The following is a 17,777-nucleotide window of genomic DNA, read 5'->3' on the forward strand; positions in this document are numbered from 1 at the left end:
ACTTAGGAACAAACAAACTTTAAGACCCTAAATAACTTTCTCAAAGTCACATGGCTAGCAAGTGGCAGAGCTAGGATTTGAATCCAGATCCTTTTCGGATTAGGTTTTTGGGTATTTTTTTGGATATAAAAATTTTCACAGTAAAACTTGCACAGTAGATGTTGTTTAACAAGTTAGTTTAGGTATTTAGACTTATTCTATATCTGGATAAATTTTTTTGTTGAACCAAGCCCTATTGATCCTTTTTTTTTTTTTTTTTTGTATCAGCACAAGGAATTTGCGCTTCTGTACCCAGCACAGAGGCTTTTCAGAGCTTGGCGAGATGGCTCTGCTAATGCAGAGTGAGCAGGGAGCCTTCCAGATTCCTCAGCTTTGCTTTCCTCCTGGTGTAAGCTCAGTAAAAATTGCTTTGAGGTGAGTCACATTCCCAGTGCAGGATGAGACTTACCAAATCGTTTTCTAGCCCTTTTCTTCAATTATCAAGGTTGGAGTTCTGACTCCTCACCCTTTGGGGAATGTGTCTGAACCACATTTGCCTAGCAAAACACAGCTTTGACACTAGCCAGAAGTAAACAACAATTACCTTCACTTGTCAAAACAGTCTTTTTTAGGAGAGAGAAAGTAAGTGAAGAAGTGGGCAGTGCCTTTCAGTCTGTGTCAGAACAGTCAAAGGCTAGAGTATTTCCCATCACCTCTCAAGGTGGGAATCAGGAGCTGTCTGACTCAGACTCTTCCTGAACATGCACGAGACTAGAGGATGCATGTGTGTGCACTGCAGGATGACTCCTGCCTTGGGAAGTATTTATTAACACCACGGAGGCGTGTGACAAATGACTATGATCCACATAATGAGGTAGATCAAAGAGCTTCTCAGGGGCTGGATGTACATGTATATATGGACTTTCAAACAACAGCAGAATTAAAGCCCAGGGCTTCAATATTCTTTAATAATAATTCCAATTAAAAGAAAGTAATATGCAACCTTCAAGACTATACCAGGACCTGGAGAGGGCTTGGATAAAGGAAAGACATCTAGATCTTTTCTTTCTCCTCTGCCCATTATTTCTCCATAGAAGCTGAAGGGTTAGCTGCCTTTAAAATTGGCACTGTCCTAGTTCTGGACCTCTGCTTTTCTCCTTGGACGATTATAACTTTTATACTGCTCTCCTGCCACCAGCCACCGCCTGGCTTCAGCTCATTCTCTACTCTCCCTCCAGAAGGCCTTTTCTAAGGTATTGATTGTATGTTATTACTCACAAGCTCTCAGTGCTCCAGTGCATTCCATTTCAAACAGAACAAAGTTCCCATTTCTTAACCTATCATTCAGTGACACTGACAGTTCAACTCTTGCTTAGTTTACAGACTCATCCTCTGCCTCAGTCACAAGAGTCTGATGGCTGCTTTCCTAACTCATCATCATCTTTTCTGTTTCTATTTGATCAGTTTCCTCTGGACCACCCCCCCCGCCCCGGGCTTATTCTCTCCTTGGTAAACCCCTACTCATCCTTCAAGGCCCAGGTTACATGCTGCACTTGTAAAACTCCATCCCTTATTCCCCAGGTTGTTATGTTTTCCTAATGAGTTTACGTTTAATTATTTAAATGTTTTTCTGACTAGACCGGGAGCTTGATCAGGTCAAAGATCCTGTCTTTCCCATTTTGAGTAATTTCTATCACTGGCAATTAACAGAACAACTATAGAAACTTCATACATGTTGATTAAACTAAATGAACTTGTCTTTCTGCTAGAAGTATATTGCAAAAAGGCATTGTAGTCAGTAGCCTTGATTTTGCATAACCCACTTGCTGTGTGACCTGAGGCAAGCCATAGCTTCCTCACTAGCTCAACAGAGACAGCATTACCCACTTCTCAGCATCAAAGGAAAAATAGATGTAAAGGTATCTGAAAGGGGAAAGTAATATTGTAGTGCAAATTATTGCTTTTAGTTAAGCAGATCATTGTGGTTAATATAGTACTTGCTCTGGTGAAGGTGTGAGTGGGCAGAAAGTTGAAATAAATGGTCACCTCCAGTATTTTAATTGTAATTCATGGAGTAAAACATAGGCCAGTAGTTTAATCAAGAAGGTATTAAGCCTGTAGGAATAAGACATTTCTCAGACATACAAACATGGGACTTGAGGACTTGTGCTCAAATGTTGTCTCCTCAGAGAGCCCTTGGTGACACGCAATCTAAAGCAGATGCACAGTTATTCTGTATCATACATTATTTTGTTGCCTTGTTGCTTACATGTTTTGTTGTTTACATCTGTGACTGCAATATCAGTCTCCTTAGAAGAGAACATTGTCCTGTTCACAGCTGTATTCCCATGCCTAGAACAGTGTCTGATACATAGTAGGTGCTCAATTAATACTCATTCATAAACAAATTATCTGTCATTGAGGACAAGTGGTAGGACTGTTAAATTTCATATATAAACACAGTTCTTAAGATAATTCAAGATAATTCAAGTGATTCCTTTGCTTTAGGAGGTGAATCCAAAAAAATATTCCTGTTCTGCCTATGTTTTCCTCTAAGAATTTTATAGTATCCAGTGTTACTTTTAGATCTTTAATCTAATCTTTAATCTATTTTGCATTTTTTTTGTATATGGGTAAGAGAATGTTCTAATTTCATTTTTTACATGCAGCTGTCCAGTCTTCCCAGCACCACTAATTAAATACACTGTCTTTTCTCTATTGTATGTTCTTGTCTCCTTTGCCATAGATTAGTTTACCATAAGTGTGTAGGTTTAGTTCTGGGCTGTCTTTTCTGTTCCATTGATCTATGTGTCTGTCTTTGGGCCAGTACCATACTGGTTTATTTTATTTTATTTTAAAAAATTTTTATTGGAATATACTTGATTTACAATGCTGTGGTAATTTCAGGTGTACAGCAAAGCAAATCAGCCATATATATATATATATAACATATCCACTCTTTTTTAGATTCTTTTCCCATATAGGCCATCACAGAGTATTAAGTAGAGTTCCCTGTGCTATACAGTAGGTCCCCATCATCTATCCATTCTATATATAGTAGTGTGTATATGTTAATCTCAATCTCCCAATCCCCCCTCCCTCAAACCCTGATAACCATAAGTTTGTTCTCTACATCTGTGACTCTACTCCTGTTTTGTAAATAAGAGTACCATGCTGTTTTGATTACTATAGCTTTGTAGGATAGTCTGAAGTCAGGGAGCCTGATTCCTCCAGCTCCATTCTTCTTTCTCAAGATTGTTTTGGCTATTCTGGATCTTTTGTGTTTTCCCACATATTTGAGAATTATTTGTTCTAGTTCTGTGGAAAATGCCATTGGTATTTTCATAGGGATTGCATTGAATCTGTCGATTGCCTTCGGTAATATGGTTATTTTAATAATATTGATTCTTCCAATCTAAGAACATGGCATATTTTTCCGCCTGTGTCATCTTTAATTTTTTCATCAGTGTCTTGTAGTTTTCCAAGTACAGGTCTTTTACCTCTTTAGGTAGGTTTATTCCTGGGTATTTTATTCTTTTTGATGGGATGGCAAATGGGATTGTTTCCTTAATTTCTTTCTGATAGTTTGTTGTTGGTGTATAGAAATGCAGTAGATTTCTGTGTATTAATTTTGTATCTGACAACTTACTGAATTCACTGATAAGCTCTAGTAGTTTTCTGGTAGTGTCTTTAGGAGCTTCTATATATAGCATCCTGTCATCTGCAAACAGGGACAGTTTAACTTCTTTTCCACAATGGATTCCTTTTATTTCTTGTGGGAGATGTCAGTAGTGGGGGAGGTTGTACACATTTGGGGACAGCAGGTATACAGGAGTGCTCTGTAGTTTCTGCTCAGTTTTGCTCTGAACCTAAAACTGATCTGAAAAATGAAGTCTGTCTTTAAAAATGCCTTGGGAAAAAAGTGGGGAGAGTGGATATCCTTGCCTGGTTCCTGAACTTAGATGAAATGTTTTCAGCCTTTCACCGTTAGGTGTGATGTCCGCTGTGGGTTTTTCATTTACGGCCTTTATATGTCAAGGTATGTTCCCTGTATGCCCACTTTCTGGAGAGTTTTTATCATAAATGGATATTGAACTTTATCAAAAGCTTTTCTTTTAAGGATTTTTATGGGATTTATAAAATCATGTGTGAAACTTTTGAAAATTGTAAAGCACTACAGAATTTAAAGAATCTTTCGTTCAATAAAAAAATTAATGACAAAAAAGGTAATTCAAGTGAGATGATAACAGAAGTTCCTGGCATATAGTACGTAGTTGACAATGCTGGTTCTATTTTATAGCTTTTGGTTTTTCGACAGTCTAAATTCATAAAGTAAATGTACTATACTCAAGGCAAGCCAGGGTATGCAGCATTTGTTTCCACTGGGGATATCTTCAGGTGTCCAGCTTTGTGACTCCAGCTTGGCAAACTGAACACCCAGGTTGGTTCTTTGTTCTGAGTTATTTCATCATCAGATCTCTCCTTGCCAACGAAGAGACTGTGCGGAGAGTTAAATAAGACCCAAGTTTCAGGCGTGCAGCCCTAAGCCCACCCCCTTTCTCACCCCAAGGAATAGCTGAAGGACGGGTGCTTCTAGGTACGCTTGCAGTTGGTGGTATGTTAGCTGAAAACACTTCCATTTGCCCAGGTATCTGTTTCTCCAGAGCTGTCCCACCACAATGGGTGGTTGTGAGGCCAGGTCCTGGCTCCTCACCTGTGTCTATTGTTATTATTGTTACTATTATTGTCATTATCATACACACAAAACCACTGGGAAGTAGGTGTTTTTGATGCCTCCTTAAAGCTGAGAAAAGTGAGATTCTAAGAGACCCAAGGCCATAGAGTTAGAGCCAGGATGTAAACCAGGCCTGTTGAGCTCACTATATGTCTTCTTTTGATGTTAAATTTTGGGATGATCATTTGATTAAGAGTAAAGTTAAGCGTTATTTTTTTCATGATTACTAATTGTCTGTGTATGTGGTGAGAACACTTAAGATCTACTTTTTTGGTACATTTCAATTATAGAATAATGTATTATTAATTATAGTCACCATGCTATACATTAAATCTCTACAACTTATTCATCCTACCTTAACTGCAACTTTGTACCCTTTAATCAACATTTCCCTCAGCCCCCAACTCTGGTTAACCACTGTTTCTTAGGCCATCCTCACAACTCAAGGAAAATAAGAAATATCAAGTTCATCGAGTCTGTTTAGTGTTCGCTTATGTATTCCCATTTCTTGGAATTATACAGAGACTTTATAACTAGTTTAAATGCTTTGACAAATTCAGTGTGATTGCCTCTGGTTAGCACAGAGTGGTAATTAAGTCTGCAATTATATGTTCAGATTTTCATATTTTTCCTGTATGCGCATTTTGTTTTTGTTTGTGGTATGCGGGCCTCTCACTGTTGTGGCCTCTCCCGTTGCGGAGCACAGGCTCCGGACGCGCAGGCTCAGTGGCCATGGCTCACGGGCCCAGCCGCTCTGCGGCATGTGGGATCTTCCCGGACTGGGGCACGAACCCACGCCCCCTACATCGGCAGGTGGACTCTCAACCACTGCGCCACCAGGGAAGCCCCCTGTATGTGCATTTTGACAGTAATTGAACAAGGCAGAATTTGCAGTATCCATTCTGAAACTGTTTCACAATATTTCATTATATGCCAGATTAATTTGTTAAACTCACGTAGCAAATGAAAACTTCAACGTTGATCCAGTTAATCCAACTGTGGGCCCTTTCTACTAACATGCCTTAGCAGGGAAAACTGAAGGAGATATGGGCAAAGTGTCTAGAAAGACTAGGGGGTATAACTGGGAGATGGAGGAAAGCCTGATGGTAGGCTTCATTGTGTTCTCTAAGTTGCTCTTTTTTCTCATTTAATACCATTTACTTCCTTGAGAATCAGTACAGTGGGAAGACGAATAAACATTGATGAGATATGCATCTGTATGTTGAAAAGACCTGGGGAAATTTAGTTTTCTCTTTGGGACCTTTTGTGTGCAAGTGAGAGTGACTGTGTTTGTGTTTGTGTGTGTGTGTGTGTGTGTGTGTGTGTGTGTGTGTGTGTATAGTTCAGAATGAAGGGGTATGGCTCAAAGCAGAATGGCATTTTGATTGTCTCTGGCTCTATTATTTTTCATGTATTCCAGTGTAACTTACAAAGAGTGAGAGAATTAGAATCCCTTTTACTATGATAAAGACTTGAGATGGCAGGTATGGAAATACTAGATGGAATATAAGATCCTTTTAAGTGTTAATGTTCTCTCTTGTGAACTGATGATAGAGAAGAAACCTGCCCTCTGTTGGGTGAACAGCCTACTTTATAAAGTCTTGCATATCTGTTAGCTTCTGTCATCATAGTTTTATTCATTCATTTCTTTATTCAGTCGTTCAACAAATAGTTATTGAGTATTTAGCGTGAGCCCAGGATTGCAGTAAGTGCTGAGGACACTCTTGAGAGCAAAATCAAATTCAGTTTTTCTCATAGAGTTTAAAATCTAGTGGAGGGGCATGTGTCAATCACATAGCACTCCAGGTATATAATGAAACTACATGTAAGATAAATATTGTGTAGTGCTGAGCTTCATAAGAGCTCCTAAAAGGAACATTTGACCTTGTCAGTGAGGTCAGAGAAGAATTCCCAGAGGAAGTGATGCTTGCATTGAGATCAGATGGATGAAAGTGAAAGGTTACCATGTTGTATGAGGGTGAATAGGTAGAAGTTGGGAGAGGGGACAGCATATACAAAAGTTGTAGGAGAAATTATGGTTCCAGCAGAGCATAGGAATGGGAACACAGGGCCAATGAAGCTGGAGAGACTGGATGGAACTGATACCTGGCAGCCTTATAGATAATAACAGTTTTTTAGTGCTTATTATGTACATGGTATACTTGTAAATGTTTCACTATACTAACTAATTTAATCCTTATAAGTGTATGTAAAGTTATAAATTTCATCTTACTAATTAGGAAACTGAGAGGTTAAACAACTTGCCCAAGGTCAGTGGTAGGGTTTTGGAACTGTTAGAGTGAGGATTTGAATGCAGTCTTGTTCTAGAGTAAAAGCTTTTAATACAACACTATCCTTGGAATGGCAGAGCATCAACTTTCTGAGTGTCTGTATGGATCTGTATAATGGCAAAGAATATAGATTCAGAGGAATTTCAGGGCCTTCATGAACATTATGAAATTGTATGAAGAGAACTTTATGTGCATTTTTGTGGAAAAGAGTCTAAAGTTTTTGCCAGATTCTCCCGGTAACTCAGAATAAATTGAGAACCACTCATTATTCTAGATCATTTGAATCATATTTTGTTTTGAGATAGCTGTAGATTCACACTGAGTATTAGGAAATGATATACAGGGGTCCTGTATAACCTTCATTCAATTTTCCTCAATGGCAACATTTTGCATAACTTTGGTACAGTATGACAACCAGGAAATTGACCTTGATGCAATCTACTAGCCTTATTTAGATTTCACCAGTTTTACATGTACTCATTTGTGTGTGTATACTTGTGTGTATGTGTGTGTGTCTGAACTTAGTTTTGTGCAACTGTATCATATGTGGGTTTGCATAACCACCACCAGCACAGTGAAGATATAGAACAATTCCATCACAAGGGTCCCTTGTGCTACCCTTTTATAGCCATAGACATTTCCTTCCCTGTCTAGGTTATTTTTCAGGAAAAGAGTTTATATATTATTCTATCATTATTTATCATATGAATCTGAGACATCTTTTATTCCCCTTGCCATTGTTCAGTATTATTGAACACTATGGGTTACTTCATATTTAAAGAGTGATTAATGAATAAGGTAGCTCAGTTGGCTTTTGGTTTCTCTAAAATTAAATGAATAAAAAGTTAACGCTGATGCAAGAAAAGTTACCTAATTTGGCATTGCTGTTCATAAAATGCAATGTATGTGAAAAACTTGATTATAATGACATAATTTTGCTGAACTTAAGGCAAGAGAAATAAAACATATAGAAAAATTAAAAAAAAAATCAGGTATAGAATTTCATCGCCTGAAATCATTCAGTGGCTTCCCATGGCTTCCTGGGCCAAGCTCCATCTTCTTAACCTGCCACACTGGGCTCTTCCTGGCCCTGGCACCAGCTTGCTCTCCAGCCTGGCCAGGTCCAGGTACAGGTCCAGGTCCAGATCCAGGAAGGCATTTGCCATCTCTTTCCCCTGGGCCATTCCTTACACCTTTCAGACTCGGGGTGCTGCCTCCTCCATGAAGACTTCTGGATTGAGGCTTTTGTGCCCCTTCACTGTACTTTCTTTTTTTTTTCCTTTCTTTTTTTTTTTTTTGCGGTACACGGGCCTCTCACTGTTGTGGCCTCTCCCGTTGCGGAGCACAGGCTCCGGACGCGCAGGCTCAGCGGCCGTGGCCCACGGGCCCAGCCGCTCCGCGGCATGTGGGGATTCTCCTGGACCGGGGCACGAACCCATGTCCCCTGCATCGGCAGGCAGACTCCCAACCACTGCGCCACCAGGGAAGCCTCCCACTGTACTTTCTTAATAGTATTTCAAAGTAATTAAGAAATCAGGTTTTGGAATTAGGTCGATCTGGACTTAAATTCCATCCCTGTCATTAGTAAATGCATGATCTTGGATGAGTTATTTCCCTTGAATCTCTGTTTCCATATTTGTGAGAATAAGGACCCTATTGGATTTTAATAATTAAAGGGAATGACACTGTGATGCACAGGGCCTGGTATGGAGATGAGTTCAATAACTTTTATAACTAAGCTGTCACTCTGTGCTTCCCTCTGGCATTGCACTAGTCGTACTGTCTGGTTAGTGTTAACCTGCTGGTAAGGACTGTGTTTTGATGCCCTAGATTCCCAGCACCTTCCACAGTGTAGGTGCTTAGAAGTAGATGAGCGAATAAAGTAGACCAATAAGGGAGAGAAAATAGATCAGGTCTTCAGTTGCTTCAGTGTCTCTATTCTTTTCAGAGAACTCCATTGTTTGGCTTCAAGTCATCTTTTACTATGTTAGAGAGATCCACCTTTAAATGCAAGCCCCATACTCATTCCAAACCCCAGTGGAAACAATTGATTTCTTACAGGCTTTTTTTTCTAAACAGCTTTTTTTTTAAAAAAAGATACTCGCATACTCATTCCTCAATCATTGAGAGTAAATTGAATCCTCTGAGCCTTTGAATAAAAGCTTGATTTTTGCTTGAGGGAAGAAGTGCTGGGTTAGAGAGAGAGAGAGAGAGAGACAGATTGTCTCACGGGGCAACTGCAGACCTGATTTGGAGAGTGCAATCATGCCTGAAAACAAGAGACTTCATAACGGGCTTTCCTGTTGTGCTTGCAGAGTTTGTGAAGTGAGGAGATGAGGAAAATCAACTGCCCAGAGACTTCAGGTGGGAAAACCCCTCAACTACACATTATTTGGAAATTTTAAAAGGCCAATATCATTCTGTCCCACTCCTGGGGCAGTGTGTATGAATGAGATTCTTCCAGAGGTTGCACCTAGAAGACAGCTCTGTGTAGAATAGGTACTTGGTAAATCATTAATAATTGACCAAGTTGAGTGAATAATTTTCAGAATAATAATAATTGTCCCTATTTTTCTATAGAATTGAATCCATTGACCATTCCCAAAACATTTTATGGTAAGCTCAGTGTCATTTTTAGATCCTGGAAAACCGTCAGATCAAGACCGTGGCACTCCAAGAATCTGTTATAGTACCTTATGTTACCTTGATTCACGTAAGTGGCAAGGCCCTACATTCTTGGATAGCATCACAATGAACCACAGAAAAGCAAAAGCCATCAGGGAACAAGAAGGCCAAGTTATAGGATGTTCTGTCAGAAGAAGAGTTATATGGTGAGCAAGAGCCACCCCCTAACTTATGGCCAGCATTAAACTGGTTTATTTAAAAACAGCTGTGCAAGGTGGTCCGTCATGGTAAAAAAAAAGGTGCTTGGTATTTGCAACAATATGGATGAACTGGGAGGACATTATGCTAAGTGAAATAAGCCAGACACAGAAAGAAAAACAACTGCATGATCTCACTTATATGTGGAACCTTAAAAAAGTTGAATATATAAAAGCAGAGAGTGGAACGGTGGTTACCAGGGGTGGAGATATGGGGGAATAAGGGAAGCTGTCAAATGGTACCAAGGATGAAAAAGTTGTAGGACTTAATGTACAGCATGCGGGCTATAGTTATTAACACTATGTTGAATACTGGAAATTTGCTAAGAGAGTAGACTTCAGGTGTTATCACACCAAAAAAGGTAACTATGTGAGGAGGTATTTTAATTAGCTTGACTGTAGTCATCTTTCACTATGTATATATAGTCACAGTATCATGTTTGCACCTTAAATATATAAAAATTTATTTAAAAAGTAAAAAAGAAAGGGGATCTTGGAATTGGCTGAATCTAGTTTTGAGTTAGACCACTCATTCACTGTCAACCTTGGGCAGGTTACTTAACCTAAGTCTGAATTTGCAAAGTGACCATGAAATAATATTGATACCCTACTTGTGACAGTTGAATAAGATGACATAGCACAGTGGCCCAAGAGAATAAATGTTCAATGACTGATATCGTTAGTGGTAGTATTGATATTCATATTAGCATTAGTATTGGTTCTGGTTACTTTTCAGATGACAAGAGTAACGTATAATAGCTACCTTATATCAAACACTTCCTATAAAACAGAGGCCACACACCTACGTGATGACATCTAGTCCTCCCAATAACCCCGTGAGATAGGGATGATTTTTCTCATTTTGTAGAGGGGGATACTGAGGCTCAGTGGTTAAGTAACTTGCCCCAGACATTCAGGAGTAGAACTGCTGCTCATATCCCATTACTGTATCCCTGAATGGCTGGTTAGTTCTGAGTTATTCCAGAAATCTTGGAGTTGGGCTTTTTCCAGGGGGATCTAATTTTGTGGGTTTACTAGCTTCCTGATGCATTGGATGATGTCAGTGGGACTTCAAATATGTCAGCTTGCACTTGAGCCAGGGGCAAACTTAAAGAGTGACCACATGGAGAACTGAGCCACCTTGCCTTCTTCGCTTTGCTTCTGGATCTGCTGCTTCTCCAAGTTGCTGATGGCTTCTATTCGTTCTCAAATCCCCAGTTAGTTTCACTCTTTAGTTTAACGAGGGGAAGTCTTACCTTCATCCAGGGCCTCATTTCCTCTCGAGGCCTCTCTGTGCTCTCGAAATGCCCAAGACCTTCAAGCGTTCTGGCTGGAGGGCCCAGAGGCCGTGCCCTGATGCTTGTTCTGGGATCTGAACTCCATAGTAATGAGGAGGGATGCCGCTGGCCAGAGGTGGACCGAGGGTAAATGACAGAATCTCTGTGGCTGACCTATGACCCATTTCTGTGAATGTCGCTTTGAGACAGAGATTTTGGCTGGTCCCCAATTCACAAACAGTGGGGGAGGGCCTCAGCCAGCGGGGGAGGATTATCTCACACAGCATGGAGAGTGGAGAGTGGTGCTGCAAAGGGCTCCCTTATTAGAGTGACTTCTAAGAGGATCTGCCCTGGGATTTCAGCCTGGTTCTCAGTGGCTCTTTGACACCTGGAAAACAAAAAGTCCTTTGAGAAGCAGCACAGGATTCTAAAGACATTACAGGGTGAGAAAGTAATGCACCAATTTTCCTTCTAAGCATATACGCCAGAGAAATTCTTATTATTGGCCATGTGCAGGAGGAAACATGTACCCAGGTGTTCATTGCTACATTGTTTTTAATGAAGAAAAATTAGAAACAGTTTATCATATGCCTAAATATAAGGCAATTCCAGATATGCATTGACTTCCCTCCCATTTTTTTCAATGAGACAATTAAAAGAGAGTTTTGGGGCCAAATTGAATTATTTAAACTTTTAGGGTTGTAAAAGAAATACTCAACCATTTACTTAAAATGTTAAACATACATGTTTGAAATCACATAATACATAAAATATCAATTTAGAAGTGTTCTTTTTCTCCAATTGCAGGTTTCAGAAAATGATTTGACTTAAACTTCTCTTATGTGCCTTCGCCATCAGGGTTCTTTCTCATCAGCAGAGAACTGCTTTCTGAGTCATAGAAATAGTGTCCCAGGGTGTATCATACTCAGTAATTTACGAATCAGTCAGTGATGTTTTCTCTGGAAAATGTATCTCAACTGCAAGAATCTCTATGCTTTAATATTAGGACAGTTGGCTTGTTCATTGTCCTGTAGTTATATATATGTTCTTCCCACAATAACCAATTACTGTGTTGATTTAAAGTGATCTTTGAAGGTCTTATGTATAATGGCACACAACACTTGCAGCTATAAGGTCTTATAAGTCATTACCTGATCTATGTTAAATTTCTTTTCTCCTCTTCCCCTTCCTTCTTCTTCTCCTTTTAAAGATATTCCATTAAGTGACTTCTACAAGCATCCAAAGCTACTATTGCATACTTATTTCTGGAGAAGTGTGTCTTCCTCAATGATGTGTGGTTTGAAATAAAGTAATTGAAAGATTGCACTATAACGTGAAAGACTGTAAAGTCTCAAACATGAGTAATTCTTTTGCAGAGAGATAATTTGGGGGGGAAATTCTGCATTGTATTCTGGTATACATGCCATAATTTGGTAAAGAAAAACAATAAAATGAGATATATTCATATGATGGAATACTATATAGAAGTTAAAAGGAATAAACTGCCTCTCTCTCTCTCTCTCTCTCTCTCTCTCTCTCTGTGTGTGTGTGTGTGTGTGTGTGTGTGTGTGTGTGTCTCCTTCTGTCTATAGATAGATTTCAAATACATAGATGACTAGAAGAACACATTGTGGAATGATACATACAGTATGATGACATTTGTGCTAATTAAAACCCCTAAAATAATGTAATATAGATGCCGTTTGACACAAATATATGCATATAAAAATGTAAAAAAGAACTATATAGGCATAGTTCAAAGACCTGGTCTTAAGAAAAGGGAAAAATGATGGGATTGGTAATTGAGTCAAAGAAACTTCACTTTCATTTGTAATATTTTATTTTATTTTCTTAAAGAAAAGACTTGAAGCAAATATGGCAACATGTTAACAGTTTTTACTTCTTGGTGATGGGTACACAACTTACTCTGTTTATTTTTGTGTTATTTTTTTAATGTCTCAACACATATGAACGAGTAAAAGAAATGAAAAGAAAAGCAGTGTGGCACTTTTCTCTCACTAGTAGAGAGCTAGGCTGTACTGAAGAGGGGGTAAGTTGAATGAGGTGGACATTTTCTCCAGGGCGGCACCTTTGTGTGGTTAAATACGAGTTAGAACTGGTGTTTTTCATTCATTTCATAAATTCAGACTGCTTGTCACCAACCTGGTTTTCAGAGGTAGTAAAGATTGTGGAGATGTTGGTAATGGGGTACTAGAGGAATTTTCTTTGAACTTTGGGCCAAGAAGATACTACCTGGCTGTGAGTATGGTGTAGTCTCTGCCTTATGCAGTACCTAGGTCCACCCCAGGCAGCATGTCTCACTACAGCCAACTCCCTGGTCCTGGAAGAGCAAAGATAGGAATTGGGAAGCAGAATTGGCACCTGGTGGTCCTAAGGTTTATTCATGTCAGAGATATGTTTTGTTTGGCCCGTACAGTGATTTTAAAAGTGGCCCTTATTTTAAAATAGGGAGATTCCACAAGCATATCCCATTGGACTCCCATTTTTAACGTGGCAGCGGTTGACTACAGCTAACCTGAGTTTGCTCCTTCAGGCGAGGTGTGGGCTGTCCCGTGTGCTGCAGTGTCCCCTCCCCAGCCAACTTTGCTGGCATTAACCGGCCCCTGTAGGAACTTGAGCATGCTGTCCCTGTGTAGAGTAACTGTGTGACAGGCAATAGCTGAGAGTCTGCAATAAGTTGTGCCAATCTTTTGCAGAGATGCTCGCAAACATTATACAGGAAAGTTCATTTTAGCTCCCCACTGTGCCTAATTATAAATAAATGGTTGGGACATTTAAACATGCCGCAGAAGAATGACTTGAATCTCAGCAGCTGGTAATTCTTTTTTCTTCCCGGCCTGGGATTAACTAACTGACTTTTTTCATCTTTAATTTCTGTGAATTAAACACTGTCTTTACCCGCGAAGGCTTCAGATTTGTTGCCTGTCATCTTAGGATCTATATGCACATTAGCTAATTATACCCTGTGGGAAATATCTGGGAGACTCTTTTGCCTGACTCTCAAATGGGACCTTTTTTTTTGCGGTACGCGGGCCTCTCACTGTTGCGGCCTCTCGCGTTGCGGAGCACAGGCTCCAGACGCGCAGGCTCAGCGGCCATGGCTCACGGGACCAGCCGCTCCGCGGCATGTGGGATCTTCCCGGACCGGGGCACGAACCTGCGTCCCCTACATCGGCAGGCGGACTCTCAACCACTGCGCCACCAGGGAAGCCCAAATGGGACCATTTTTAATGTAAACTGTGTTCAATTATGTATATACTCAGGAAAGAAACAAATGAACGAAGGGAGGGCATGGTCATGATTCACAGGAAGTTTATATTTGTATTCATTTATTCAACATAGATGGAGTACTATGTTTCAGGCATTGTGCTAGTTTCTAGGAATAAAATGATAATATACAGCAGACAATCCTTGTCTTCTTGCGGTTTAGTGGGAGAAAGATATTAAAACATATTTCTATCATTAATTAATTAATTACAATCGCATCATATCATGGAAAGCTCAGAGTGCTAAGGAAGGTCATAACTGTGAGAATTTACTTGCTGTGAGATGTCAGGGAAGGTTCCTGAGAAAGGAATACAATGGAAGAAGAGAAACTGGTTGGGTGAAGGGGGCAGAGGGGAAAGGGGATGCGGTGATGGGAACTGCAGGTGAGAAGGTGACGTGGAACGCTGTGTGTTTGGGGACCTGACGAAGCCCGACTTGTCTGGGAAGAGCAGGGAGGTACAAGGTGAGGCCTGAGGGGTACTCCAGGGTGGACCTGGGAAGTGCAAGCGTTCAAGCTTTTCATTTTACTTCTTTGTTGTGGATGCTTTTTATAGAAAGATGATTTCCTTCTTTTCCTGCCTTTACCATTAGTTCAGAAGACACTGAAATGGCTGCTTTCAAAAACCAATTTGGACACATGGGATGAAAGGCCTCTAAATGTTCCATCTTTCTGCTGAGTAGGCTGTGCAGCAAATGGCCACTTGAGTTTCCTGTCCTGTATGCCGGCAATAAAGAAGAATGCAAAATACAGTAAAATAATATAGCCTAGGTTTTGGCAAAACATTTTTCCTTTTCACATATTTTCTATTCCTAAAAGGAAAAAAAAAAATCTCACTTAAATGACAGCTTTACACGGATGAGATGCTCTCGAGGTTCTCACCAGGTGCTCAAATTGGTTGGAACTTCTGCTCTTCACTCACTGTTGAGATTCAAGTTACCTCTAAATGAAAGTAGCTCAGTTTTAAAATTACAAGAGGCATAAGCATGATTTTGAAGCAAAATATATATCTTAATAAGTTTTACAACAATTTCATTTGAGATGTTTCCATTGTAATTTTAGACTAATTCTTCAGGGCAGAGGATAACCTAGCGCCTCCCATTTTATTTAATTTTTTGTAATGCAAAAGAAATCAATCTTGAAATGGTTCAGCACTTTCAATTAATTTTAACGGTCTGCTACTTTCCACGTCATTGGATCAGAGCCTATGAATTCACACATGTAGCTGAGCTTTTTATTAAGTTCTTAAGAATTATATGTAGGCTAGATTAGATTCAAGCTGAAAAGAGTTCCTACTCAATCGGTTTATCCTGAGAGTGTGTCACAAGCAACTGTATGGCCTTTATAGGAAAAGCAAGTTAACGTTTGTAAGTGGATGATCAAGAAAGTGCAAGGCAGTGACCATTAGACGGAAACCAAGTAATGGTTTATGGGGTATGTGGCTATTCTTTACATCAACTTCAAAAACTTAGGGCTGTGTTTCAAATAGCACAGATTTCCTGTTATAAATCCATGCTTAGTATTTGAGGTTACTAGAAATCAGCAATTTAGGTTACTCAGTATATCTCGTCTACTTCTTGGAGTAAAACATTTTGTCTAAAGTAGCAATTCTTTTTACGTTGTCCTAAAGGTTACCTTCAACACATTTAAGATGCGTCTTAGATTCACTGTCTTAAGAGTAATGATTGAATTCATTTATAAGAAATCTTTCTATGATCTTAATATTCAGGAGACTCTGAATTGTAAATTATGAACCACGTCAGGCTCTCGTTTCCAGGCTTTAAACATAACTTAAGTCTACGGCAGTACCTGTCTCCACGCATCACCACCAGAGGAGTCTTTGTGCTAGGAGAGCTGGTTCTTGAAAGCAATTTAAAGATGGTGGTAATGTCAGTGGTATGAAGGAAGTACAAAAATGGAACACTTAGGGGCCCGTGGGCCAGGGGAGCATTAAGGTCAGAAGTGAGGTTATTATAGAGCAGGGTTTCTCAGCATGACTGACAATTTGGACTGGATAAAGCTTTGTTGTTGGGGGTTGTGATGTGCATTGTAAGATGTTTACTAGCATCCCTGGGCTCTACCTCCTAAATGCCGGCAGCACTACCCCTCTCTCACCTCCCAGTTGTGACACCAAAAATGTCTCCAGACATTGCCAAGTATCTCCTGGGGAACAAAATGCACCTGCCCAGTGACCACTGCCGTGGAGATTTCAAGAGAGCAGTGCTATCAATAAAGGAAGGTAGGAATTCTCAAGTTTATGGAAATGGTTGATAACCACAAATTTAAATCTCTTATATATCTAGCCTAGACAGTTTCCTCTTCTGAATTTAACTAACATCTCCATTTAAATGTTGCAAGGACACTTCAGTCTTAACATGTCCAGAAGTGCACCCATGACCTCCCATGTCCAAAATCTTTTCTTTCTTTGTGACTCCCAGTCTAAGTGTATATACCGAATTAGAAACCTAGGATTGATCCCTGGCTCCTTCTCCCCCATCTCCCACGTACAATCAGTCAGCAAGCTCTGTCTGATCATTTTTACCACCAAATATGGCTTGAGGCTGTCTGCTTCTCACCACGATCACCACCACTGCCACCCTAGTCCAAATTAGCATCATCACTCTCTTGCCTGCCCCCATGATGGAGGGTGGAAAAGCTAAATATGTATTTTCCAGCTTCCGTGGCAGCTAGGAGTGGCCATGTGACTTATTTCTGACCAGTGAGGCACTCCTGGGGGTGGGGGGAGACTTCAGAAAGTTCTGAGAAGATATTGTTTTCCTAATAGAAATAACAGAGGGGCTGCCATTGTCCCTTGACATCTTTCAGCTGCCTTGAATACAGACTTCATTCCCAGAGCTGAAGCAATCATCCTGCAGCTTATGGAAAGGATACTAGAATCAACAGAGATGGGATCAGTTTTGAACCATTAGACCAATGGCCAGAGCTGCCTATCTCTGTCACACTGTTATATAAGAAGCATAGTTCCCCTCTTGTGTGAGCCACGGTCTGTTGGGTTTCCTATTCCTTACAGACACTTTCCTAACTGACCCACTGAACAAGGTGTTTAAGAGCATAATCCAGTTTTTGATCTTCCTGTGTGTCAAATGAATATAACATCATAATGACTGGGCCGATATGATAGTGTGAGGTTTAAAGAGGTGACACTTGACACTCAATAAACACACAGTGGTAGTAATTTTTAAATTAGAGCATCTGAACTCTTTGGCCTCTTTAGGTCCCAGCTAGCCCTGTGCATGTGCATTTCACAAAGATAATCACATCACAAATGGCAGATGGGAAGTAGCTCCCTGTGGTCCCAAGAAGACA

General features: G+C 40.0%; 1 protein-coding gene across 1 annotated transcript in view; it reads left to right on the plus strand.

Moving 5' to 3' along the window:
* The first annotated feature begins 322 nt into the window (after window positions 1-322).
* The window catches only part of LOC113606777 (zinc finger protein OZF-like), a 56,659-nt gene continuing 39,204 nt past the window's right edge, over window positions 323-17,777 (plus strand). Inside the window, 2 exon segments of the mRNA XM_027081401.1 lie at window positions 323-414; window positions 13,312-13,423. Of these exon segments, the coding sequence (XP_026937202.1) occupies window positions 323-414; window positions 13,312-13,423 (204 nt within the window).

Source organism: Aethalodelphis obliquidens, unplaced genomic scaffold, assembly GCF_003676395.1.
Source record: "Aethalodelphis obliquidens isolate GAN/ISIS:26980383/991018 unplaced genomic scaffold, ASM367639v1 scaffold45, whole genome shotgun sequence".
NCBI classification, from domain to species: Eukaryota; Metazoa; Chordata; class Mammalia; order Artiodactyla; family Delphinidae; genus Aethalodelphis; species Aethalodelphis obliquidens.